The sequence below is a fragment of the Erithacus rubecula genome (genome assembly GCF_903797595.1).
Source record: "Erithacus rubecula genome assembly, chromosome: 6".
Taxonomy (NCBI): Eukaryota; Metazoa; Chordata; class Aves; order Passeriformes; family Muscicapidae; genus Erithacus; species Erithacus rubecula.
In genome coordinates, this window is record NC_136688.1 from 38,888,372 (window position 1) to 38,908,850 (window position 20,479).

At 43.0% G+C, this 20,479-nt stretch overlaps 1 protein-coding gene across 8 annotated transcripts in view; it reads left to right on the forward strand.

Moving 5' to 3' along the window:
* The first annotated feature begins 6,915 nt into the window (after positions 1 to 6,915).
* The window catches only part of GPATCH2L (G-patch domain containing 2 like), a 31,211-nt gene continuing 17,647 nt past the window's right edge, over positions 6,916 to 20,479 (forward strand). For 5 of the 8 annotated variants that reach the window (XM_079308562.1, XM_079308567.1, XM_079308569.1 and 2 more), the window contains exons 1-6: positions 6,932 to 7,029; positions 7,501 to 7,826; positions 7,936 to 8,606; positions 14,700 to 14,764; positions 18,109 to 18,285; positions 18,661 to 18,740. In XM_079308562.1, the coding sequence (XP_079164688.1) occupies positions 7,948 to 8,606; positions 14,700 to 14,764; positions 18,109 to 18,285; positions 18,661 to 18,740 (981 nt within the window). In that variant the 5' untranslated portion in view covers positions 6,932 to 7,029; positions 7,501 to 7,826; positions 7,936 to 7,947. Of the gene's footprint in view, positions 7,030 to 7,500; positions 7,827 to 7,935; positions 8,607 to 14,699; positions 14,765 to 18,108; positions 18,286 to 18,660; positions 18,741 to 20,479 lie in introns of all 8 variants that reach the window. The other 3 variants (XM_079308563.1, XM_079308564.1, XM_079308565.1) reach the window with 3 other exon arrangements.

Sequence of the window (20,479 nt, forward strand, 5' to 3'; positions counted from 1 at the left end):
GCAGTCGCTGCTGCATGTGACTGAGAAAACGCTGTCCTATGATTGCTTTCTAAAACTACACATTGATGGGTCCCATATGTAAAATAGCTCCATGCTCTAAAAAAAGCCATCTGGCTCAGCCCAACCAACAGGTGTGCTCCTGCCTGAAACACCCAGCCCAATTCACACACATGGAACAGGGCACCTTCAGCTTCCCTCAAATAAGGGATGACAAGAAGGCCTTCTGGCAACCCCTGCATGCCCACTTCATGCGGACTGGTAGCATGCCCCACAGCTCTATATAAGACCTGCAGTTCTTTGTACCAGTTGATCTCACTGAAACAAACAGGCAGACAATGACAAGACATGAGGACAACAGGAGAGGAACGAAGCAAAACCTGCAATCATTATAACTGCAAAAGACATAATTCTAGCTTCCTCGAGGCTTTACCTGTCCTTGCAGGTGATCCCTGCACTTGGCTGTGCTGGGTTGCTTTGTGGCCTATAGATTTTGAAACATTGCTTGTTCTTGCTCTGGGCAAGCTAACCCTCAGTTCCTGCCCAGCTGCATTAACATTCACAATGCTCCAGCCCTCACCAACATCACTGGCACCACTGCCTGCTCTCTGCTGCCATGGCAAATGTACTTATTTTCTCAACTTCCTCAGGGGATTTAGTCAGGCCTCTGGCTGGCTGGTAGACTGCTAAGTGCCCCTCTGGGTGTCTCTGAGGCCACTGTTTTTACACCAGCAGTGGCAGGTAGACAGGCACTCCAGTAAGAATCCAGATCATTCCAGTCCTCCAGAAGTCCTTGATCAACTGCCTAATAAAGCAAAATTATAAAATACAACATGCTAGATAAGAGATGAGTAACTTCATGACCAGACTTTCTGTCACAAGATTAAGGGGAATCCTGCAATTTATTTAGTGGTTCTTTAGTTACTGCCTTGCTTACCCTCTGTTTCTCTTTTTATTTAGTTCTTGCTTTCAAGTTACAGCATTTATATCCTTCTTGCTGTCCTTTCTATGGAGGAATCCAAGTAAAGCTAATTTCATTTTATTAATTTATTTCTGGAGGAACTCTGCATCTGTGACACATTGTCTCTCACCTGTCACAGTAATAATCACGTTTGTTTTATGTTGCCTCACACCTATATTTAGTGTGCTCTTTGCAGTAATCAGGAGTTTGACTTGGCCATATCAGCAGGAGTGGCACCTTGTCACAAGTCCCAGCACTGTATCCTGCACATGGTAATTGCTCAGCCAACTGCTAGCAGTGATGGAGTCTCTGTGAATCCTCACTGAGGTAGGATCTGCATCGCTATTCATGCTCAGCACACAATAGTGGAAGGATACAAACCAGGTCCCACAAACCTTCTGGCTCCCCTCACCTCGTGTCACTCTGTCTCCACCATGCAGACTTTGTCCATCCCCTGCCATGTGTGTGAAGGCAGGCATGAGTCCCAGAAGGTCCAAAGCACCTACTGGGCCAGAAAGGGTGGAGGAGAATTTGGTAGACCCTACTGGCCTTCCAGTGCAGGGGAGCAATGTTAGACCAGAGAAGATCTGATTCAGTGAGTTTGAAGAAAAGATATATGTTTTAAAACACAAAATCAATTTGTTGCTGTACAGTGTGAAAACATTTTTCTTTTGCCAAGCACAAGTGAAGTATTTTGGCTTCATGTAGAGCTGCTGTGGGAAAAAAAAATAACCTGAAATCCAGACCACACTTAATGGGACTAGACTGACTCACTGCAAGATTAAAATACAACTTTTGCAGATGAGCCAGTCCCACTTTCTGTATGACTTCAAGTTCATAACTAGGAAGTTCTTTCAGATATCTCCATGGAGTCTGTTGAGGACGCTGGAAATTAAGCACAGGCCTGTCAAAGGATGTTGAAATGATCATCCCTAATCATTTGGACTATCAGGAATCCTTAAAGTCCACATGCTGGCAGCAGATTACATAAATGTAGGCCTGGGTTTCACTGCACCCTTAAAGATGCTTGGGAACCAGAGCATATTAGGAAAACACCATCTGGTGCTTGTAGAGCAGTTACCAGAAATAAACTGACCCTGTCTGTTCCACAACTTTTGGCAAGAATCCTGATGTTGGGCCAAAAGCAAGAGCTTTGACTGTAGAGAAAAAAGTATATACTTCCATGGTCTGTAAAAGAATGCAGGTTGGATATTTGCCCTGTAAATGACACCAAAGAAGAGAAAACACCACATTTCTTTTTTTTTTTCCATAGTGTCTCTCTCCACTCCTGCCCTGACTCCCTCAGCAGCTTTTCTCCATCCATTCCCAGTGCTGCCAAACAACTGCCTCAGATCAGCACACAGTGATATTGGTGGTGTTGGGGTAACATGTGTCACAGGAGCATGTGGTGACTCATTTTTCCAGGCCCATTGGAGTCACTAATTTGAACTGTTACTGGCTTCTTTGGCAACACCCATGGAATTATATGGGAGTGTGAAACTAGGATATGACCCACTCTGTAAGGGAAGGACACAGAGCTGTCTCTGCAATTGACTGATTTGCTTGAGCTTCTTCATTGAATTTCAGGGTTCTCCACATGTTATTTGTTCTCAATCAGCATTTCTCACTGTTGGCAAACTGATAATCCCCAGTGATGTTGTGAAGCCACCTATCCTGGTAAGAGTGAAATTCTTCCCCTTTTTCTTCATATTTGGTAGTTCTAAAATATTCTTAATTTTTAGTGGCATGACCAGTTACTCAGAAAGGGTTACTGTGAGGTTCACTACTAAAGCTATTAGTAGATCTGTTTGCATGGCCTTTCCTCGCAGAGGTTTGCACGAACCCAATGGTACAAAACATCAAAAAAGAAGCTGAGCTCTGTGTGTTTGGATTGTTCTCCCTAGCTATGTTTTTGGGGCTGATATTCACTGACTGTTGCCTTACACACATAGTCAGAGCCTCTATGAAAGCCTTCTCCTTTCCTTGCCATTTTCACCCAGCTTTTGTCACTGGGCTGTGCATGCTGAGCCAGTGTCCACGTTGGTGGACTGGCATCTCCAGATGGGAGCAATCCAAGGCAGACTGTACCAGCTGAAGTTCCTAGAAGGGTCTTGACATGTGCAGAGCCTCCCAGATGCCATTTACTTTCAGGTGCTGTTTCAACTTGGACTTGGGAAACTGGGCTTTGAAGGCATCTGAAGGAGCGTTCTTCCAAGACAAGTAGACACAGCTGATCAGTCACACCAAGATGCTGGCGAGTGTTTGGCAAACATGCACAGAGAAGGTCTCTCCCTCTGGCTGATGTACACCTATTTCTGGTAAGGAGTGGATCTCTGAGAGAAGGTACATCCCACCACACCCACACAGCTGGACCAGATTGACAGCCCAAGATCTTCCAGTGGGCAGCTTGCAACTTGACAGCCAAAGTCTGGAGAAGCTCCTTCCAGGTGGTGGGGCAGGATGGAAGCGTGGCAGTACAGCCTTGTCCACCGTGCACTTCTCCCTCCCTCGCTCCCTCCCTCCCTCCCTCCCTCCCTTTCAGCCCTGTCCTTTCTCAATACCCAGGAAAGATTAACTCCTCTTCGCACACCAGAGAAAGTTATTATCATTAATGAAGAATTAAAAGAGAGTGATTAATAAAGGGCCCTTATCTGGCCATGAGGAGGAAGCTGGACAATGGAAGGAAGATGGAGAAAATGAAAAACAATAAATATGAAGCGTAAAAGGAGGCGAGCACTGCTCCCACTTGTTAGATCGCAGCTGCATCTCCTGAGGGGGGAAGACTCCAAATTGCTAATTACTGCCTCTGAAAAGACCTCGCTCTGATATGTTTTCTGCTGAAAGGTTCCCATTAATGAAGCAGCGATGATGCCGTTTCCCTTTGACTTGCCTTCAATTCCCTCCCTGAGCTTCCTCCCAAGCCGGGAACAATGAGGCCCTGGGAGCTGGCGGCTCCCACAGGCCTCTCGGAGACTAGGCCGGGGGCAGCCGAGTGAGGGGAGCCGAGCCGGCTGTGAAATATGGAGGGGGGAGATAAGGCAAAGACAGAGGAAAGAGGCTCACTCCCAGGAGCCCAGGGAAAATTTGCAGTTATTATGAAGGAGATGAGACAGATTAAAAGCCCTTGTGTTCTGCGCTGCCCTTTTATTTAGTGGCTTCATCTCTGAGATGAAAGAAGTTGGAAATGACTTTCTCCGCATTTTGCTGCAAGAAGCTTCACGGCACATTTTTTGACTTTATTCCTCCCTTTGTCTCTTGTCCCCTTTCTGTCTCTCTTTTTCCTTTTAACCCCTGGAAGGTTTTTCTGCGGAGTGCCATGGGACCAGGCAGAGCATTTGCTGGGGTAGAGCAATGACCCTGCTGCTCTCCCCATGCTGCTGGGCTGAATGGCTCCCGCTGCCCACCGGGGAGGGAGCTGAGCCAAGGCACTGCCACGACACGAGCAGAGCATCCAGCCAAGCTTCCTCTCCTGCTTGCCTCAGAAATGTCCCTCACCACTAACACACCCTCTCCTGCCTCCAGGCCCAGCAGCAGTTCAGCACGGGTGACCACAGTCTCTGGGCAGGAAAAAAGCCCATCCTTACAACACCCAGTGGTGGATAACAATCCATGTGGGATGAGAGTGATGAATATTTTGTATCCCTGGAGCACTTAATGAGCAAAATTACTGCTGAAAAGTAGTTCCCATTCAGGCAACCTACAAAGTGCATAGAAACAATTTGCCAGGGATGTGGGATGAAGTTGAATGTGGATTCAAAATTTACTTTTGCTGACCCATGTCAGGATGAACCTTGTAAGACTGGACAGAAATACCATAAACTGCTCAAAACCAGATTATCCTAACTGCCTCATTACATTTCTTGAACTCCTATTCCAAATTTTCTGATTTTTCCCCTTACACATCAGTGCTCCTTTTTGGTACCCTTTTAGTTCTTGGGACTCTTGCAACTGCAAGAGCACTTTCACCCTGTCTCTTGCTTTTGTCCTATATCTCTCACAGAAAACTGACCTGCATACCACTATGTTGTATTTACACAAGCCAAAGGCTGACAACATCTGCAGAAATTTGGGTTTGAGTGTTGAATGTGGAAAAAAATAACGGACAGGTGAAGTAAAATTTATAGCAGTTGCAAAACATTTTGTTGACCTACAGAAACAGCACAAAACTAGTTGGGAAATGAGGGGAAAATAAGAGAAATCAGAGTGGGCATCTGCTTCCATCTCCCCAGGACATCTGAATACAGGATTTATTGTACACAATTGTTTGTCTGGTTTGTTATCCTGCCTGGAACAGCAGTCAGTATAGAGTGCTTGAAATGAAGGGGTAAGAAGCTCTGAAGTGATGTTTACAGAATAACCTTCCCATCAGGGGAGTTTCTCTCTAACCCAGACATTTTGTAGCTGTTTTATATCCTGAAGCATGAAAAAGGATTGCAGCGGTGAAACAGGATTAGATTTTAGGAGGGATTTTCTCTCAGATCTGAGAGTAAAAAGAAAACCCCTGTATTGGAAATAGGAAACTGGCAGGGAAAACAAAATGTTGCTAGCAAGTGAGGTGAGTTACTGCCCCAGAAAGGGTTAAAACCCCAAATGGACAGAATTTTACAGGCAAATTGGTACACATAAAGTAACTTTAATCAAGTCAGCTACTGGAAATGGGATAAAATAAAAAAAATCTACCTAATGTCTGCTTTTCTTCTTTTAATAGTTTATTTCCAAGAAAATAATTGAGAACTACAAGGAAATGAAAATTTTAACATGACAGCTCAGACTGGCATAAAGGACTGGTTAGATAAACAGCATGAAGAAAGTTCAGCCAAGCTAAATGAAGCTTGTCCTATTGGAGTGTAGGAATCAATGGCAAACTCAAGGATTCAGTTATTTTTGAAGTATCTTGACAAACTAGGGAGGGTGCCAGAGTGAACACAGTGCCACTCTTTTGTGGTGGTAGCAGGGAGGCAGCAGTGGTCTTGGCAAATATCACCCTTTCAGAGGAACTTCTCTTCCTAGCAATGTGAAGAATAAACAGAAATGGGGGAAAAAAGCAAGAAGACAAAAGACGAGAGATCTGTGAGCAATAGGCAGCAGTATGTATTTATAGAGAATCACATTGAAGTAAGTCTGATTACTTTCTTTTGATTTGATTTACAAAATTAGTGAAGAGAATACCTTGAACATAATATAGATATGGACTCTGGCAAAACTTTATATGCTGCATTGTAAAACAGTACATGAAAAACAAGCTAGTAGTGGCTTGAATATGAGTGCAACTATGTTTGTTAAGAAAACCCCAACCCCCTTCTGAAAAAAAAATCCAAAAAACAAACCCAAACAAAAAAAACCCTTCCAACCCCCACCCAAAACAAACAAACAAAAATCCCCCGAACATAACCCACAAACAAACAACAAAAAGCCCAAAAAACACCCAGACAAAAAATCCCAGCAAAACACCCCCGAAAACAAAACAAAACGAAAAAAAAAAAAAACCCAAAAAGAAAAAAAGAAAAAAATTCCATTCAAAACCGCCTGAAGACGCATCGTCTAAGCTGAGAAATAAAACGGAATGTTACGAAAAGTGGATGATGGCAGGTTCACACCTAGCTTTATTCTGATGGTTGCTGCTGTGTAAATTGGCATGATAGGAAAAGACATGCAAGCCTTAAGGAGAGGGGAGTAGCACTGTGAAGTTTAGTTTGGGATGCACACAACTGGAGTGGCAGTAACGAAACGGAGGCGTTCGGGTACCAAGTTTATTTGTTGTCCATTAAAAACAAGATACGATAACCAAGCAGCCAAAGATTACGTATATGGCGAGAGCTGCCCCGCTGGCAGGTGAGGGATCCGGAATGGCTCCACTGCCGGCACCAAGCACAGTGCAAGCACACAGAGGAGCACGGAACCGGGGGCCGGAGGCGGGTCGGAGCCGGGCGGGCCGTGCCCGGAGGCGGGTCGGAGCTGGGCGGGCCGGCAGGGCTCGGCGGCCCCGCCCGCAGGCGGGGCGGGCGGAGGAAGTGGCCCGCGGAGGCCGGAAGCGGCGCTGAGGAGGGGCTGGCGGAGCGGGGCGCTGGCCGGTGAGCGGGGTCGGGGGAGGCCCGCAGGAGGCTGCGCGTCCGGGGCGGCGAGGGCAGTTTTCCCGGCTTCACCTGGTGAAGCTGGCGGGTGTCGGGCAGAAGCAGCGGCGTCTCCCCAGAAGAGGGAGTTAGTGCGGCCGGGTCGCTGAGGACTAAGGGAGGCGGCCTGCGGCAGCGGGTGGTTCACCGGGCTGGGGGCGCGGGTGTTTCTGAGGCCGGTGGGGAGAGAAATCGCACGCCTGCAAGGCACGGGTAAGGAAAGAGGTATTGTGATGTGAGGGATTTGGCCGGTACTTCGGGATTGGCGCACTGACAGCCGTGAGGGGCAGGGGTGGTGGTTTTTGGCAGCAGGAGTTGGGACTTGTTCTCCTACGCCCCGTTGTAAGGAGCCCAGGGTCCCGCGCGCCTTGCTTTGCTGCTGAAATGATGCTGGCTTGCAGACTACCTGTTTAACATATGTTTTACTCCCAGCTTTGCTGCTTGTCTACTTTCTGGAAGACTCAATCTGTTTGTCAAGCAGGCTGACCGTTCTCTGTGGCTTTACTGACGCCAGGTAGCAAAAACTAGTTGCAGGCTTCCATGCCGTTTGGGATGTGTAATTGAGCATGCTGCTTCAACACAAAAGATGAACCTTAAGGCCTTTTCAGGCACAGAGCACTCAACCCAGCTGCTGCAGGAGAGAGAGATCTGTGCCACCATGGCTAGAAGAGGGATTTAATTCTTGCAAAAAGAAGAAGCAAGTGGTAGCCCAGGAAGTGGCAGTTGTCCTGCTTTGGGTCCTCCCAGGTAACTTCAAAGTAAGTGTCTAACTCTGTTAATGTTACAAAGGCTATATCATACTACAGTCCAGTGATGTGTTGGCAGCAGTATTTATGTCTAGTGCTGATTGTTTGTTGTCATTTTTAGTAGGGATTGCCAATGGATGAGCTGGTGCATGACTTGGCCTCAGCTTTAGAGCAGACTTCAGAGCAAAACAAGCTGGATGAGCTATGGGAAGAGATGGCCCTGAGCCCACGGCAGCAGCGGCGTCAGTTTCGCAAGAGACGGGGTCGTAAACGGCGCTCAGACTTCACACATCAGGCAGAACATGCCTGCTGCTACAGCGAGGCCTCGGAGTCGAGCTTGGACGAAGCTGTCAAGGATTGCCGTGAGGTGCTGACAGCTAATTTCAGTGACTCTGATGACATGGCAGTGGTCAAACGACATCCAGCTCTTAGTGCCACCCTGAGGAGCAAGCAACACTTGTGGCATGAGTCAGACTCCTTTACAGAGAATGCACCCTGTCGACCTCTCAGGCGCCGACGGAAAGTCAAACGTGTGACATCAGAGGTGGCTGCCAGTCTCCAGCAAAAGCTCAGGGTGTCAGAGTGGAACTATGAGAGGGGCTGCAGGTTCAAGTCAGCCAAGAAACAGCGACTTTCACGGTGGAAAGAAAATGCCCCTTGGACATCATCCAGTCATGGCCTTTGTGAATCAGGAGAGAGCAGGCCCTTCCTCAGCAGCGGGGGAAGGAAGGAGCGGATGGAGTGTGAAGCTGATGATCAGAAGCAGGGCTCAGATGAGAACATGTCGGAATGGTGAGATCTCAGTTTCTTCCCTGTGCTGGTCAGATGGCCGCCTTGCTTGCAGCTGCTTGTAAATGCTGTGCCTTGCTTTTTGAAGTTCTTAAAATTATTCAGTGCTGCTCTCTTTTTGAAGATGAGAAATATCTCAGCTGCTTCTAAAATGTAGATTTTTTCCAAGTCTTTCCTGTCAGTACTGTATGATGACCCAGAATGCTCCATTGAAAAGTTGGCAAGCTGGTAGGTTTCTGGCTCCTGTTACACAAGGAGTCCTCTGAAATGTCTGTGGCCTTGCAGCTAAAGCATGGCATGCTTGTGGCCTATGGTTTGGGGAGTAAACCCACAGCTGGCCCTTGTGTTGCCTGATTGATATGAACTGATCTCAGTTTCTTGTTTTCAGCATTTACTATAAGTAGTAGTAGATAATGGGTTGGCTCTCCCATCATTACTGCTCACCCTCTGTGCAGGTACTGTGTGAACCTGTCTAACCTTGCTTGCAGTTCTACATTTCTACTCCTGATGTGATCATCAAAGCCTAGTTATGGGGAGAATGTGGTGAGATGATGAAGAAGTTGAGGGGAACTTATTTTCCTTACAGGATAAACCTGTGCAAGCAGTGGAGTCTGATGTCTTGATGTCCAGTTATGAAGAATTTTGATGAATCTGTGGCAGAATCACATACAAGGGATTAAAATGAGACATGTAAATGTCATGCTCTAAATTTGTATTGCCCTTGGGAATTTTATTTTCCACAAGTGTGACCTTTATTTTCTCTGTCAAAGGTTTGGGATCAAAGCTGCTTCTGTCCAAAGAGATTTTTTTAGGTTAGAAAAGAGGCAACTACTAAGAATCAAATGGAGGAAATTTCTTAATGAATGGCATACATAAAACAAACGTGATTGCTGGTTTTCTAATTATCATTGTGTAAGAACAGCAGACATTGAGGAGACACTTAAACAAACAAAAAGTATTCATTTTCACAAAACATGAGATTTGTAACTCTACTACAGGACATTTTAGAGGTCAAAACTGAAATACATTCAAAAGGGAGATGTGGAGCATAGATATATTAGGGGCTGTTAAACATTACAGCCCAGATGAAAAATCTCAGAAAGTCCTTAGATTGCTGAGTTCTAGAGTAACATACAGATAAGTCTGCATTTGTCATGTTCTCATGTTCTTTTCTCAAGCACTGTAATAGTCACTACAAGAGGGGAGTGGATTTGGGAAGTCTAACTCTTTGATACAGTATGATTGTTCATATGTTGAGGTTCAGTTAAGTGTTGTGACATTCTAGCTCCTGCAGTTTGTCAGAGTGGACATGTGGCACTTCATTATTACTGCTTTGTGGATAATAGCTGGAATTGCAAACTTCTCAGTGGTGTTTTCTGGGCCCCTGTGAAAAACTTAGGTTATAGTAAGTCCTCCCTGTGATCCAGGGAGCCACTATTGCATTTTTATTGGGTCAGTTGTGATTTGTAGCATGTAACTTTTAAGTGTGGTTGCTTTTTTCTTTTTTGAGTGGCTGTTGCTAAAAAGTGGGTGTGAAGAGGGATTTTACAAGAAAATTGTAGATGGAAACTTTGTTACTAGTTGTTTAAGTAGTTTTATCTCTTCAAAGCTGTTTGCTAATAATCCAGGAAAAGAAGTGTGCTAAGTAGCTCCTGAGTAGTGCAGTCAGTGGTGATGGACTGAGAGATACCCTTACTAGATGTGGCAGAGATGGACCTTCCTCCTTGAGTTTTTTTGTCAGAGTCTGCTCCATCATGTTAAACTTGAACTTAAACCAGCAGGCTTTCATCCAGCCTTTATTTGTGCCAGCCTTGGAAAGAGTAAATAAAGAGCTGTGTCCAGACTGCTACTTGAGGACCATGCTGGGAGATGGCTTTGTTCTGTCTCAGTTGTCCCTTGCTCTCAGACTAATTATTGTGCAATTGTATGCATCAAATGACACTTACCATCTGCTGCCAAATCTTTGGGATTCTCTCTGGAAAACTAGTGCTTGGAATATTTGACTTCTCCAACACCACATGTGTGATCTGTGCTGTGACTCACTGGGGAGGGCCACAGTTGGAGGGAGGAACACATACAGCTCTCTTCACTGCAGAGTATCCCTCACAGCAGTTCAGGATCATGCTTTGGTCTCTGCTGCTCTAAATATAGCACTGTGCTGGCAGCACAGTGAAACTGGCTGTGGTTGCCTCACTCCCACTGTGCTCTAGCTGTTTTTTCTGGTACAGTAAGAGAAGTACTTTTCACAGATGTGTGACAAGGGCAAATCCTGACGAAGGGAGAAGAAAATTGGATGCCTAGGAGAGCAAATGGTGTGGTTGTCATCACAAGCTGATGGGACGAAAGGTGACTGATGCTACTTGTGGGACTTGGAAGCAATCTGTGGTGATCTGGTGATTTACAAAACTTTCATACTGAAGTGGTTCCACTACTGTTCACTCCTCTGACAGTAGGGAATGTGACAAAATGAAATGGGTTTTCAGGCAAACTAAGTTGTGTATTCAGAATGGATTTTTTTTTAACCTTATTTTTCCTCCCCTACACTGACAATTTTTTTGGTTTGTTATGCAGGAATGAATCTGTAAACGCGGGAATATTCAGAATTTTATCTGCTTTTGAGAAGGCTTCTTATCCTAAGTCAGGTCAAAGACCTGTTTATTTAGTTGATAAACTCTCATTAACTGAGAAAGTCTTGGATACGGGTTCTTAATGAGGAAATGTTTTTTTTTCTAGCTTGCTCTGGGACTGTGTCCAGTCCTTTGCTGGAGGAAGATGAGCTGCAGTATTGTGATTCAAGTGTGCATGTAATGAAAACTTTGAAATTGTTTACCAAACATAGCAAAAGGTGAACACAAATTGAGTGAAGGATGGATGTGCAGGAGCATGATAAGGAAATTATGATGGTTCCGAATTGGGTAATGACATGACTCAGTGCCTGATCTATAAATAATTGTGGAAAGAACAAAGGAAAGAAGTGGTTTTAGTTTAAGCAGTCATTTGTATATTTGTACAAAGGTGACAATTAGCTGCTAAGACTGTTAGAAGTAACATGCCTTTCTGTTCCTGAATGTTTTGAGATTCCCTGCAGCCATAAATAAACAAAGGCAAATTATATATTGAGTGGTGAAGTTTTTTCTCTTGTTGGTCTAAGCTGAGTACTTCCAGAATGATCTGGGTTTGGGCAGAACAAACTATAGTACAAGAGCTGTCTAAAAATCCCTTGGAGTACTGTATTTACTTGTGAAAGATATGCAGTTGGTCTCATGTGTTTTCAGGTAGCAAAACTCTTAACTGTGACTTTTTCAAACCTGGGATTCTACTTCCCAATGCTGTGAGATTTCATTGGCTTAATGCTGATGTATTTGTTGTGCTTCAACCTGAATACGCAGCTCGGCTCTGTAAAGCCACCTGCTCACTCCCCTGCAGGGATGAGGGAGGAAAATGGAATAGTAAAAGTGAGAAAACTCTCAGTTTCAGGTAAAGTTGGTTTAGTAGCTAAAGCAAAAGCTGTGTGTGCAAGCAAAGCAAAATAAGGAATTCACTACTTCCTATTGGCAGGCAAGTGTTCAGCCAGGAATGCAGAAGTCCATCATTTGTAACATTATTTGGGAGCACAGACACCACTTTCCCAGCTTTTATTGCTAAGCATGACATTATATGACGTAGGATATCACTGTTCGCTGGCAGGGCAGAGTGAGACAGCCTTGGCACTGTGTAAGTGCTGCTCAGCAATAACTAAAACATCCCTGTGTTATCAACACTGGTCACAAATTCAAAAGATAGAACCAAAGTGGTACTATGAGAAAAATTTAACTCTGTGCCAGCCAAAACCAGTACAATGTTGTGGCTCGAGAATGTGACCATTGCTCATCCTGAATGTGCAGTCAAGTTCCTTTACCCTTTGGAAGGGAGCTACTTTGATGACAGTCTGCAGTTGTATTCATGAGTCTGGCTAAGCTGATGAATTGGAGGCCAGTCTCTCCATAAAAGAAAAAAAATTCCTCTCTCTTGGAAGGCAAGTGACAAAGACAGAGTGTTCAGCTTCCCCTCCTTCTCCAGCCCAGCCTGACCTTCTGCAGCCCCTCGGTGCCTCTTGTTTTCTTATTTTTATAGAAAATCAATATCCCTCCTGACACAAACAATAGCTCAGGCAAAAGAATAAATGGGGGAAACCTGAGATCTCTGTCCATCACCTCTCAGTTTAACTCCCCCAAACTATTTAATTATAAGCATGCTTTGCTCCAGGTGTTTGCGACAGTGAAATTGCTAAATGAGGACCATTTTAACCAAAGATTGGGTGATCAATAACACTCTATAGCAGTAGCTTGTCGGATCAATAGCATTCATTATTTCATGGTTAAGGTAAGTAGCCTCCTTTGCAAGTGGAGGTCATTAATCAGTGCTTACTGGACCTGCAGAAAGGCCTGCATAGGAGTCTAGTTTGTGTTCAGCCCTGCAGTGTAGAAGGGGTAGTGAGGAGGGTGAAATACCTGAAAGTTTTTTCCTGTAAAGCACTGGCAGCGATGCTTACCTATGAGGAACTGAAGAGCTCTCAGTGCAGCAGGATGCTTAAAGGTCTGTTCATATGACCTGGATTATTGTCAATGCTTTTTCCTTTCTCAGGCACTTTTCCTCCGAGGATGCTAAAACCCTTATGAAGCAATCACTTGATCCTTGCATCTGCACCTTGTAAGGATTATTTATCCAAACTATCAAAAGGGAAAGCAGGCACGCTAAGAGATTGGCCTGGGGTCATACAGTGACTTGGTAGGAGAGCTTGGGATGAAACAATTACTTGGTGATTCTCAGTCCATGGCCTTAATTGCTGTGGTGTATATGTGGGAGGATGAATGCATGGCCAAGCTTTGTAATGGATTAATCTGGAATTTGATATTAACTTACATGCTGGAAAGTGAGAATGCTGTACAGATGGTTCATCCTTTAAGTATAAATGGCCTTTATTCAATGATGAAGATGTAGAGTTTTAGATATCCAGCATAATGAGTTAACTTGGCTATACTTTAAGAGTGCATTTTCTAAGAACAATATTCTCACAAAATAGAGTTTTATTCTGGGTCACTCTTTGAAGTGAGATATTTTGTGGTCCCTCATAATTCAGCCTTGTAAATCAAAGAGGTTCCAGTTGATGCTGGTCTCTAATGTGATCCAGTTTCCCTGGAGAAGAGGCATCCAGAGATAATTTCAAACAGCCTTCCCTGACTGGAGACTTCTAGTGCTGACTTACACCTGCTGCTCACATCTAAGGTCTTAGTGCTCAGGGAGTAGGCAGTAAGGAGTTTCTGCTTGTCCTAATATCTCTCAGCTAAATAGGAAAAAGTATTTCCTGTATGTCCAAGGAATGATTTCAAGTCAGCATTAAAGCTTTCAGATGCTTGGGACTGACATGAGCATGTATTTCTGCTACAAATATTCATCTAGCTTTGCAGTTAATTAATAGCTTTCTACACATAATTTCTAGCTTTATTCTTTTGTTCAAGAATGGAATCTCTAACAACTTCAGCAAATGCTAAGCATGCTGTGACAAGGCTGTGTTCAGCAGCAGCAAGTCTGTGCTAAGCTATTTAGCTGGAGAGGTGTAGATATCGCAGCTGCTTTTTACCCCTTATAAAATAAAAGTTGTGGGTGTGGGGAGGCTGTTTGTGTGACAGTGTAACATCTTTGAGGAAAAGGAATCTGAAGTAGAAAACTGGAGAGGGTTTTCAGTAGCTGTTAAGTGACCCAAGGACAGAGTTTTTTAACTGTGCTTGATTTCCTGGTGAGTATTCCAGATGATGCCATAGGTAGGTTATTAATTCTAGTGCCCCAGGCAAATACCATTTTATTAATTACTTCTTGATAACTTAGAACTAGACTAGATACAGGATTCTACTCTTTTTCAAGTGATGCAGCATTGTGAAGTTTTAATGGAAAGCAGTTATGTTCTGTTCTAGAGCCAGTCATGTATCTGAAATTCAATTTTTGTGAGACATGTAAAGCATTTTGATCTTGGAGAAGCTAGTAAAATGTAGCAGAGTGGTTTTTATATTGTGCCTGTTGCAATTGTAACCATGTTTTTTTTCTCTGTTTTTGTTCCAGTGAAACCAGCAGTGTTTGCAGCAGCAGTGATACTGGCCTGTTCACCAATGATGAAGGCCGCCAAGGTAACAAGTGTCCTGTGATTTTTCTCATGTGCTGCTAGGGAGTTTCTTACTTTCTTTACAAATGCAAAGAAAGATCTGTGTTTGAAGAGAGACGGAGAGGGATTTGTGAGGAAAAACCAGTGGGAGTGAGTGGCTAGTAGTTAAGAAATGAGGTGAAGGCTACAAGTACATGATTTTCATAACACTACATTTTTCCTGTTGAAGTACTTTGTATATCAGATCCATAACATTTGTTGTATAAGAAGCTATTTTTGTAGAAAGGCACAGACATACAAGAGGAATTTGAGAGCTCTACATAATGAAAAAGCACAGCTTATGATTGTTTCAGTAGGTTTTAAGTGTTGTCTACACACCATTAGTGCCTGAATCTGTTAGTTGTTTTCTCTATGAGCAGGAAGAGAAGATGGGGAAAAAATGACTTAATACTAACAAGTCACCTAATAGACTGTGCTAAGAAGATGATGGTAACACGTGATAGGTTTTATTTATTTAAATATGTGTTCCTCCCTTGCTCTTGTGTGCATTAGTTGAACATAGTATTTTCAATGTCTGTTGTAGATATGGTATCTTAGGAATTTTGAGTGTGAAGTGCAATCTGGTTTTATTTATCAGTCACATCACAGTGTTCAGTTGGTGGGGGATGTGGCAGAAGTAAGTGTGAAATAAGTTGTAGTAGGCACGTGGGCATTGAGCACTATTACATTTGGAGCATGTGGAATGTGACCCTAGAGACCTGCAATTCTGTGCACTCTGATTCTGTCACATTTCACAAGCTAAGATTTGGATGAGGTCTCTTCTGGGAATATATGAGTGCTAAAGGAAGTAACACCAGTAGCTTAATAGGATATGCTGCTTCCACTAGCTTGTTAATAGCCCAGGTACCTGTGTGAAGCAGCACAATGATAGCAAACATGCTTATGTGTTTTCTGATGGTATTTTAGGCTGTAGGACCAATCTGTGATCTTAGGGGAGTATAAAACTTTCCTTAAGAGGAGGGATTTCAAATATCAGCTTTGACCAGTGCTGTTTCCAGACTCTGGTTCTTCAAAGGCAACAGAAAAGTAGAATCTTTTGCCCTTTCTTTTTACTGATGATTGTTCAGGGGGAGCTGAAGTTAGTGAGCAAATTCATATCAGATGATGAAGTGGAGTGGTGACTGAAGTGTTTTACTTCATCATCTGAAACAAGATTGATGGAGGCTAGGTAGTGTATATACATACTTTCCTATATGCTTGCCCTATATACTTGCCCTGATTTTTTACCCTGTTTTAGACATTAATTTTTGGCTACTACTAGAAGTAGGATGCTCAATATACAGGAACATGTAGAAATATGACTTAGATAAATTAATAAAGTCCAACAGCCTTCCCTGTCTAGGTAAGAGAAGTGGTTTGACATCCTTGTCATCAGGTCTCTCTGTGTTCAAACAATTTATACTGTGGTAGCTTTCAGGCTAAGATGATTTAGCTTACAGTTATATTAAAATGGTTAAAAATATTGTTGCACTTTCAGACTAAATAAAAAATATCTCATTTCTCTTTTTTTTCTTGACAATTCTTAGTCATAAAGTAAATAAAAAAAACAACAGCTTTCCATGGCAGTGAGATGGAGAGAGCACAAAAAGAGTGCTTTTGGTCACAGATCACCTTATAAATAGTTTTCCAGCACAATTCCAGGCTGAATAATGGGAAATTTAAGCTAGCAGCATTCTTAAAGAAATGCAATTTTTTCCCCCTTGCTAATTAAATAAATCATCTTTGCAACTGCACATACCAGCACACTTCTATGAGTGGAGAATGATCCTAGTTCATAATTTTATTGTAAGGTGAGGGTGTTTTGGTTTTATATTTGTTAAATGCATTGGGATTTCTCACAGTGAAAATTACTGAGTATTAGCTTGATGCTGATCGTAAAAGTTATTCTTGTGAAAATAGTGATTTGAGGTATAACAGGGGGCTATGCTCATAGACCCGAATTTATAGGAGTAGTTTTGCACAAATTACGAGCCCTTAGAAGGACTATGCAATGTTACTTAGTTTTAATGAAGTGGAGATGGGATTTTTATATTTTAAGATATAGCTGGTAGGTCAGCTTGATACATGACAAAAAAAAACAATGTCAGAGCTTTAGGATAAAGTGTTCTGGCTGTCCTACTTGTTGCTGATTAGAGTTGGTTTTGTGCATTGCTGCTTCTGCTATGTACAAGATTGCAGCATTCTTACTAGGGTGAGTTTTTTTACTTTCTTGTATTCTTTTCTTTGTTTTGCTTTGTTTTGTTTTCTTTTTTCTTTTTTTCTTTTTTTCTTTTTTTTTTTTTTTTTTTTCTTTTTCCCAGCAAGATGTGTGAGTAGGCATAATGGGCTTTGGTCAGGAATAATGTAGCTCAGTAAGGAAAGGAGAGTAAGTGGGGATGCTTGAGTTGAGACTTAATGGTAGGCAAATGAGAATTTTCCCTAAGGTAGGCGTTTTTTAAGGCAAGATGAAGCACCTTGCAATTACATGGACTGTTTGTGAGTTGGGCTACTGTAATGCTATGTGTGCCAGGTTCTTTTTTTTTTCATATGCTTTTTTCCATATGCTGCTCATGTGCTACTGCTCTCAGGAATTTCTGGCCAGGCAGATTTACATGAGCAGTGTCTGATGCAGTTCAGTTTTAGACTACAGCTGCATTAACTGCAGCGACCCAGATCCATGGAGACTTTGGTCATGACTTCTGTTGCTGCTGCTTTAGTTTTGCAGAGGGTTTGTAGTTCTTAGAGATTCTAAGAAATTTTGATTGAGAGTAACTCACAGCATGGTTAGTACTTACACTCAGAGTGACCATTTCTGATAGTTATGTGTTTTTGTCTTAAGCTGCTGTCTTAGGAGACTAGGGGTCTTTCTCATCAGTATGTTTCTTTTGCTTACTCTGTGAGCCTGGTCTTCCCCTCTTGTGAAGTCTCTCCTGTGACAGCCTATAACATGTGCCAAATGATTGGCCTCTACCGGTGTCACAGTAATTACTTCAGAGAAAGAGTTCTGCATAAGACATCACACAACATTGAACTAAGGTTGATGAGATGCAGTAGCAACAGAGTGCTAAACCTGCCTTAGGCAGGTCTATAAAGAGGCTTTGTTCTATAGGGAAATTGTGGAGACTGATGAGTTGGATAGTTTAAAGCATTTAGTGAGGCCCCATAGTTACTGAGGATCATTGAAACAGAATACAAATATAAGGCTCTTCAAGAACGAATTCCTAATGAGACTTCAGCTGTTTCACATTCAGGTGTGCCTGCTTGTATTTTGAGGGACTTTCACAGGCTACCTTGATGTTATTTGTGTCTAATTCCATCCTATTTCTTTAGGAGATGATGAGCAAAGTGATTGGTTTTATGAAGGAGAATGTGTTCCAGGATTCACTGTCCCCAACATTCTTCCCAAGTGGGGAGCTGATCACCGATCTGAAGTGGAGAGGATTGACTCAGGCCTGGACAAACTCTCTGTTTCCACCTTCCTTTTGCCCTCACGGCCAGCTCAGAGAGGTGAGGTCCATAAGGAATAGTGTTTGAGAACTTTTGATATAATGGCAAGAATAAATGCTGTTCATAGGTGTTGCATTTAAACTGGTATTGGTGATGTGTTTTGGTAATTTTTTTTAAGATCAAGTTAAGAAAAAGCTGCACTATTGGTGAGTTTACTGAAACAGTCATACCAGCTGCCCACTGGCAGTCTTCCTGTTTTTTAAAACTAAGGATTTTATTTGATTTGTGAATAAACTGGCATATCTACATCTTTGAGACTGAAAACCAAGAGACAGAGGATGTGATTTGATTACTGAACTAAGGAGTTTTCCTGGTGACTTTGTCAGGAAGAACATTTTGTGTGCTTTGCTCAGTTTTTCTGCATTTGGTTTTCAGGATTTCATGCTCGCCTGAATCGCCTTCCAGGAGCTGCTGCCCGTTGTCTCCGTAAAGGTCGGAGGAGGCTGGTTAGCAAGGTATGCCCTTTTGAAAGATGGTAATTTTATATTTCAAGTTCTGTTCAGTCCTGGTGTACTATTCTAAGATACTAAGTAAATTGTTTTCTGCAGAAACTGGTTCTGTGTATTTTTTGTTTCGTGTATTGATTTGTTTAACTGCTTTGACTGTCAGAAGATGATTGAGTAACTAAGTGGATTTTAAGGCACATTTGGAGTGGCCCAGACAGATGATCAGCACTGAAAGCGGTAGGAAAGGAGGCCTGAAAAAGAATGACAGGGAGCATAAATATCAAGAAGATTTTGACAGAATGTAGGAGAAAATGATGATGGCATGAGACCTGTGCATGCTCATCTGAGACTACAAGGCAGAGAGGTGCCTCAAAGGTGAAGGAAGGCCAAATTTTGTATAGGGAAGAAGACTGATAGGAATGGCAGCAAAGGAAGGTGTTTTTATCACTTGCATTTTTAGCGGGAAACAGGAGAGTATAAAGGTATATGCAGTAAATGCAGACAAACCTGCCCAAAGTTATTGATTAGTTTTATTTTATGTAGGGCAAACACCAAGCAAAATATTTTTTTCTTTTTCTGATAGAACAAACAATACTTTGCAGAAGTCTGTCTAAAAGAGAGGGCTACACTTGGTTTGGTCTGCATCATGGCGTATTAAGTGCTACTGTTTGGTGTAAAAGATGATTCTGAGAAGGAAGGTCTTGGCTGTGTTTGGCTTTTCATTGTAATGTGCTCTGTGCTTTTGAAAACATTGACATAAGTTCTGAACTGGCTGGCTGTAGTCTGTTAACAAGGTGTGTTAGGGGGGCCTGGAGTCTAGAGGAGTGTGACAGCTGCCTTCTGTTCAGTCATACTTGAAAGATCCTTGTCTGCCCCTTCTTTCTTCCACTCACCTTGCTTAATTGTAACCAGCATTCAAAATATGAATCCTCAGCTGGCAAGAAACTGACTATGTAGGGTTCCCGAGGCCACCTGCAAGTGACTGGGCCTGGCGGCACACCTCTAATGATCCAAATGAGAAGGATAATATTTACTTGTTTAATTCATCTTCATCACCTTAAAGGGATCTTTGTCATTTGCAGCGGAGGTCACTGCTCCCCCTTCCCCATCTCTCTGGAAATTGTAATCATAAATAATGAGTTTCATTCAGAGCTCCCCGCCAGCGAGCTGCTAATTACCAAAAGTACGGCTTGTAATTTACACAGTAATAAACCGTAAATTTAAACATTATGGCACTTTAAGTTAATAATTTTCCTGCTGTAACAAATAGCCCATCTTTCACCCCTGCTGCTACAGCTGCCCCCAAATTTTAAGTGTGTTTTGCCTATATACCTTGCACAAACTAACCTTACCTGTGAAAGACTTTTGCCCTCATCTTCAGCTCCTTGCTGAAAAGTATGCTTCTTTCTTGGAGGCAGTTGCTGTGCAGATGTGAACAGCTGGTGCTTCAGGCTGTGTGTGTATGTGTGTGCCAGCATCGAGCACATACACAGGGCAGTGTCTTGCAGGAAGCAACATGCTCCCAGAGCAAGTCCTTCCTCCTAGGACCTACCTGTTCTTTAGTTGCTAGAGGTCCTGCTGCTAAGTTGCTGTTTTCAGAAAGGGCAAAAGCATCATGCTTTCACTCCTTAATTTATTCATTGGTGGTTGGTGAATCCCCACTGTTAATGGAAGAGTGTAGTGTTCTATCTCAGCCCAGTAACACGGAAAAAAATACTTCCCAGCCATCTCCCCTGCCCTCATGCATC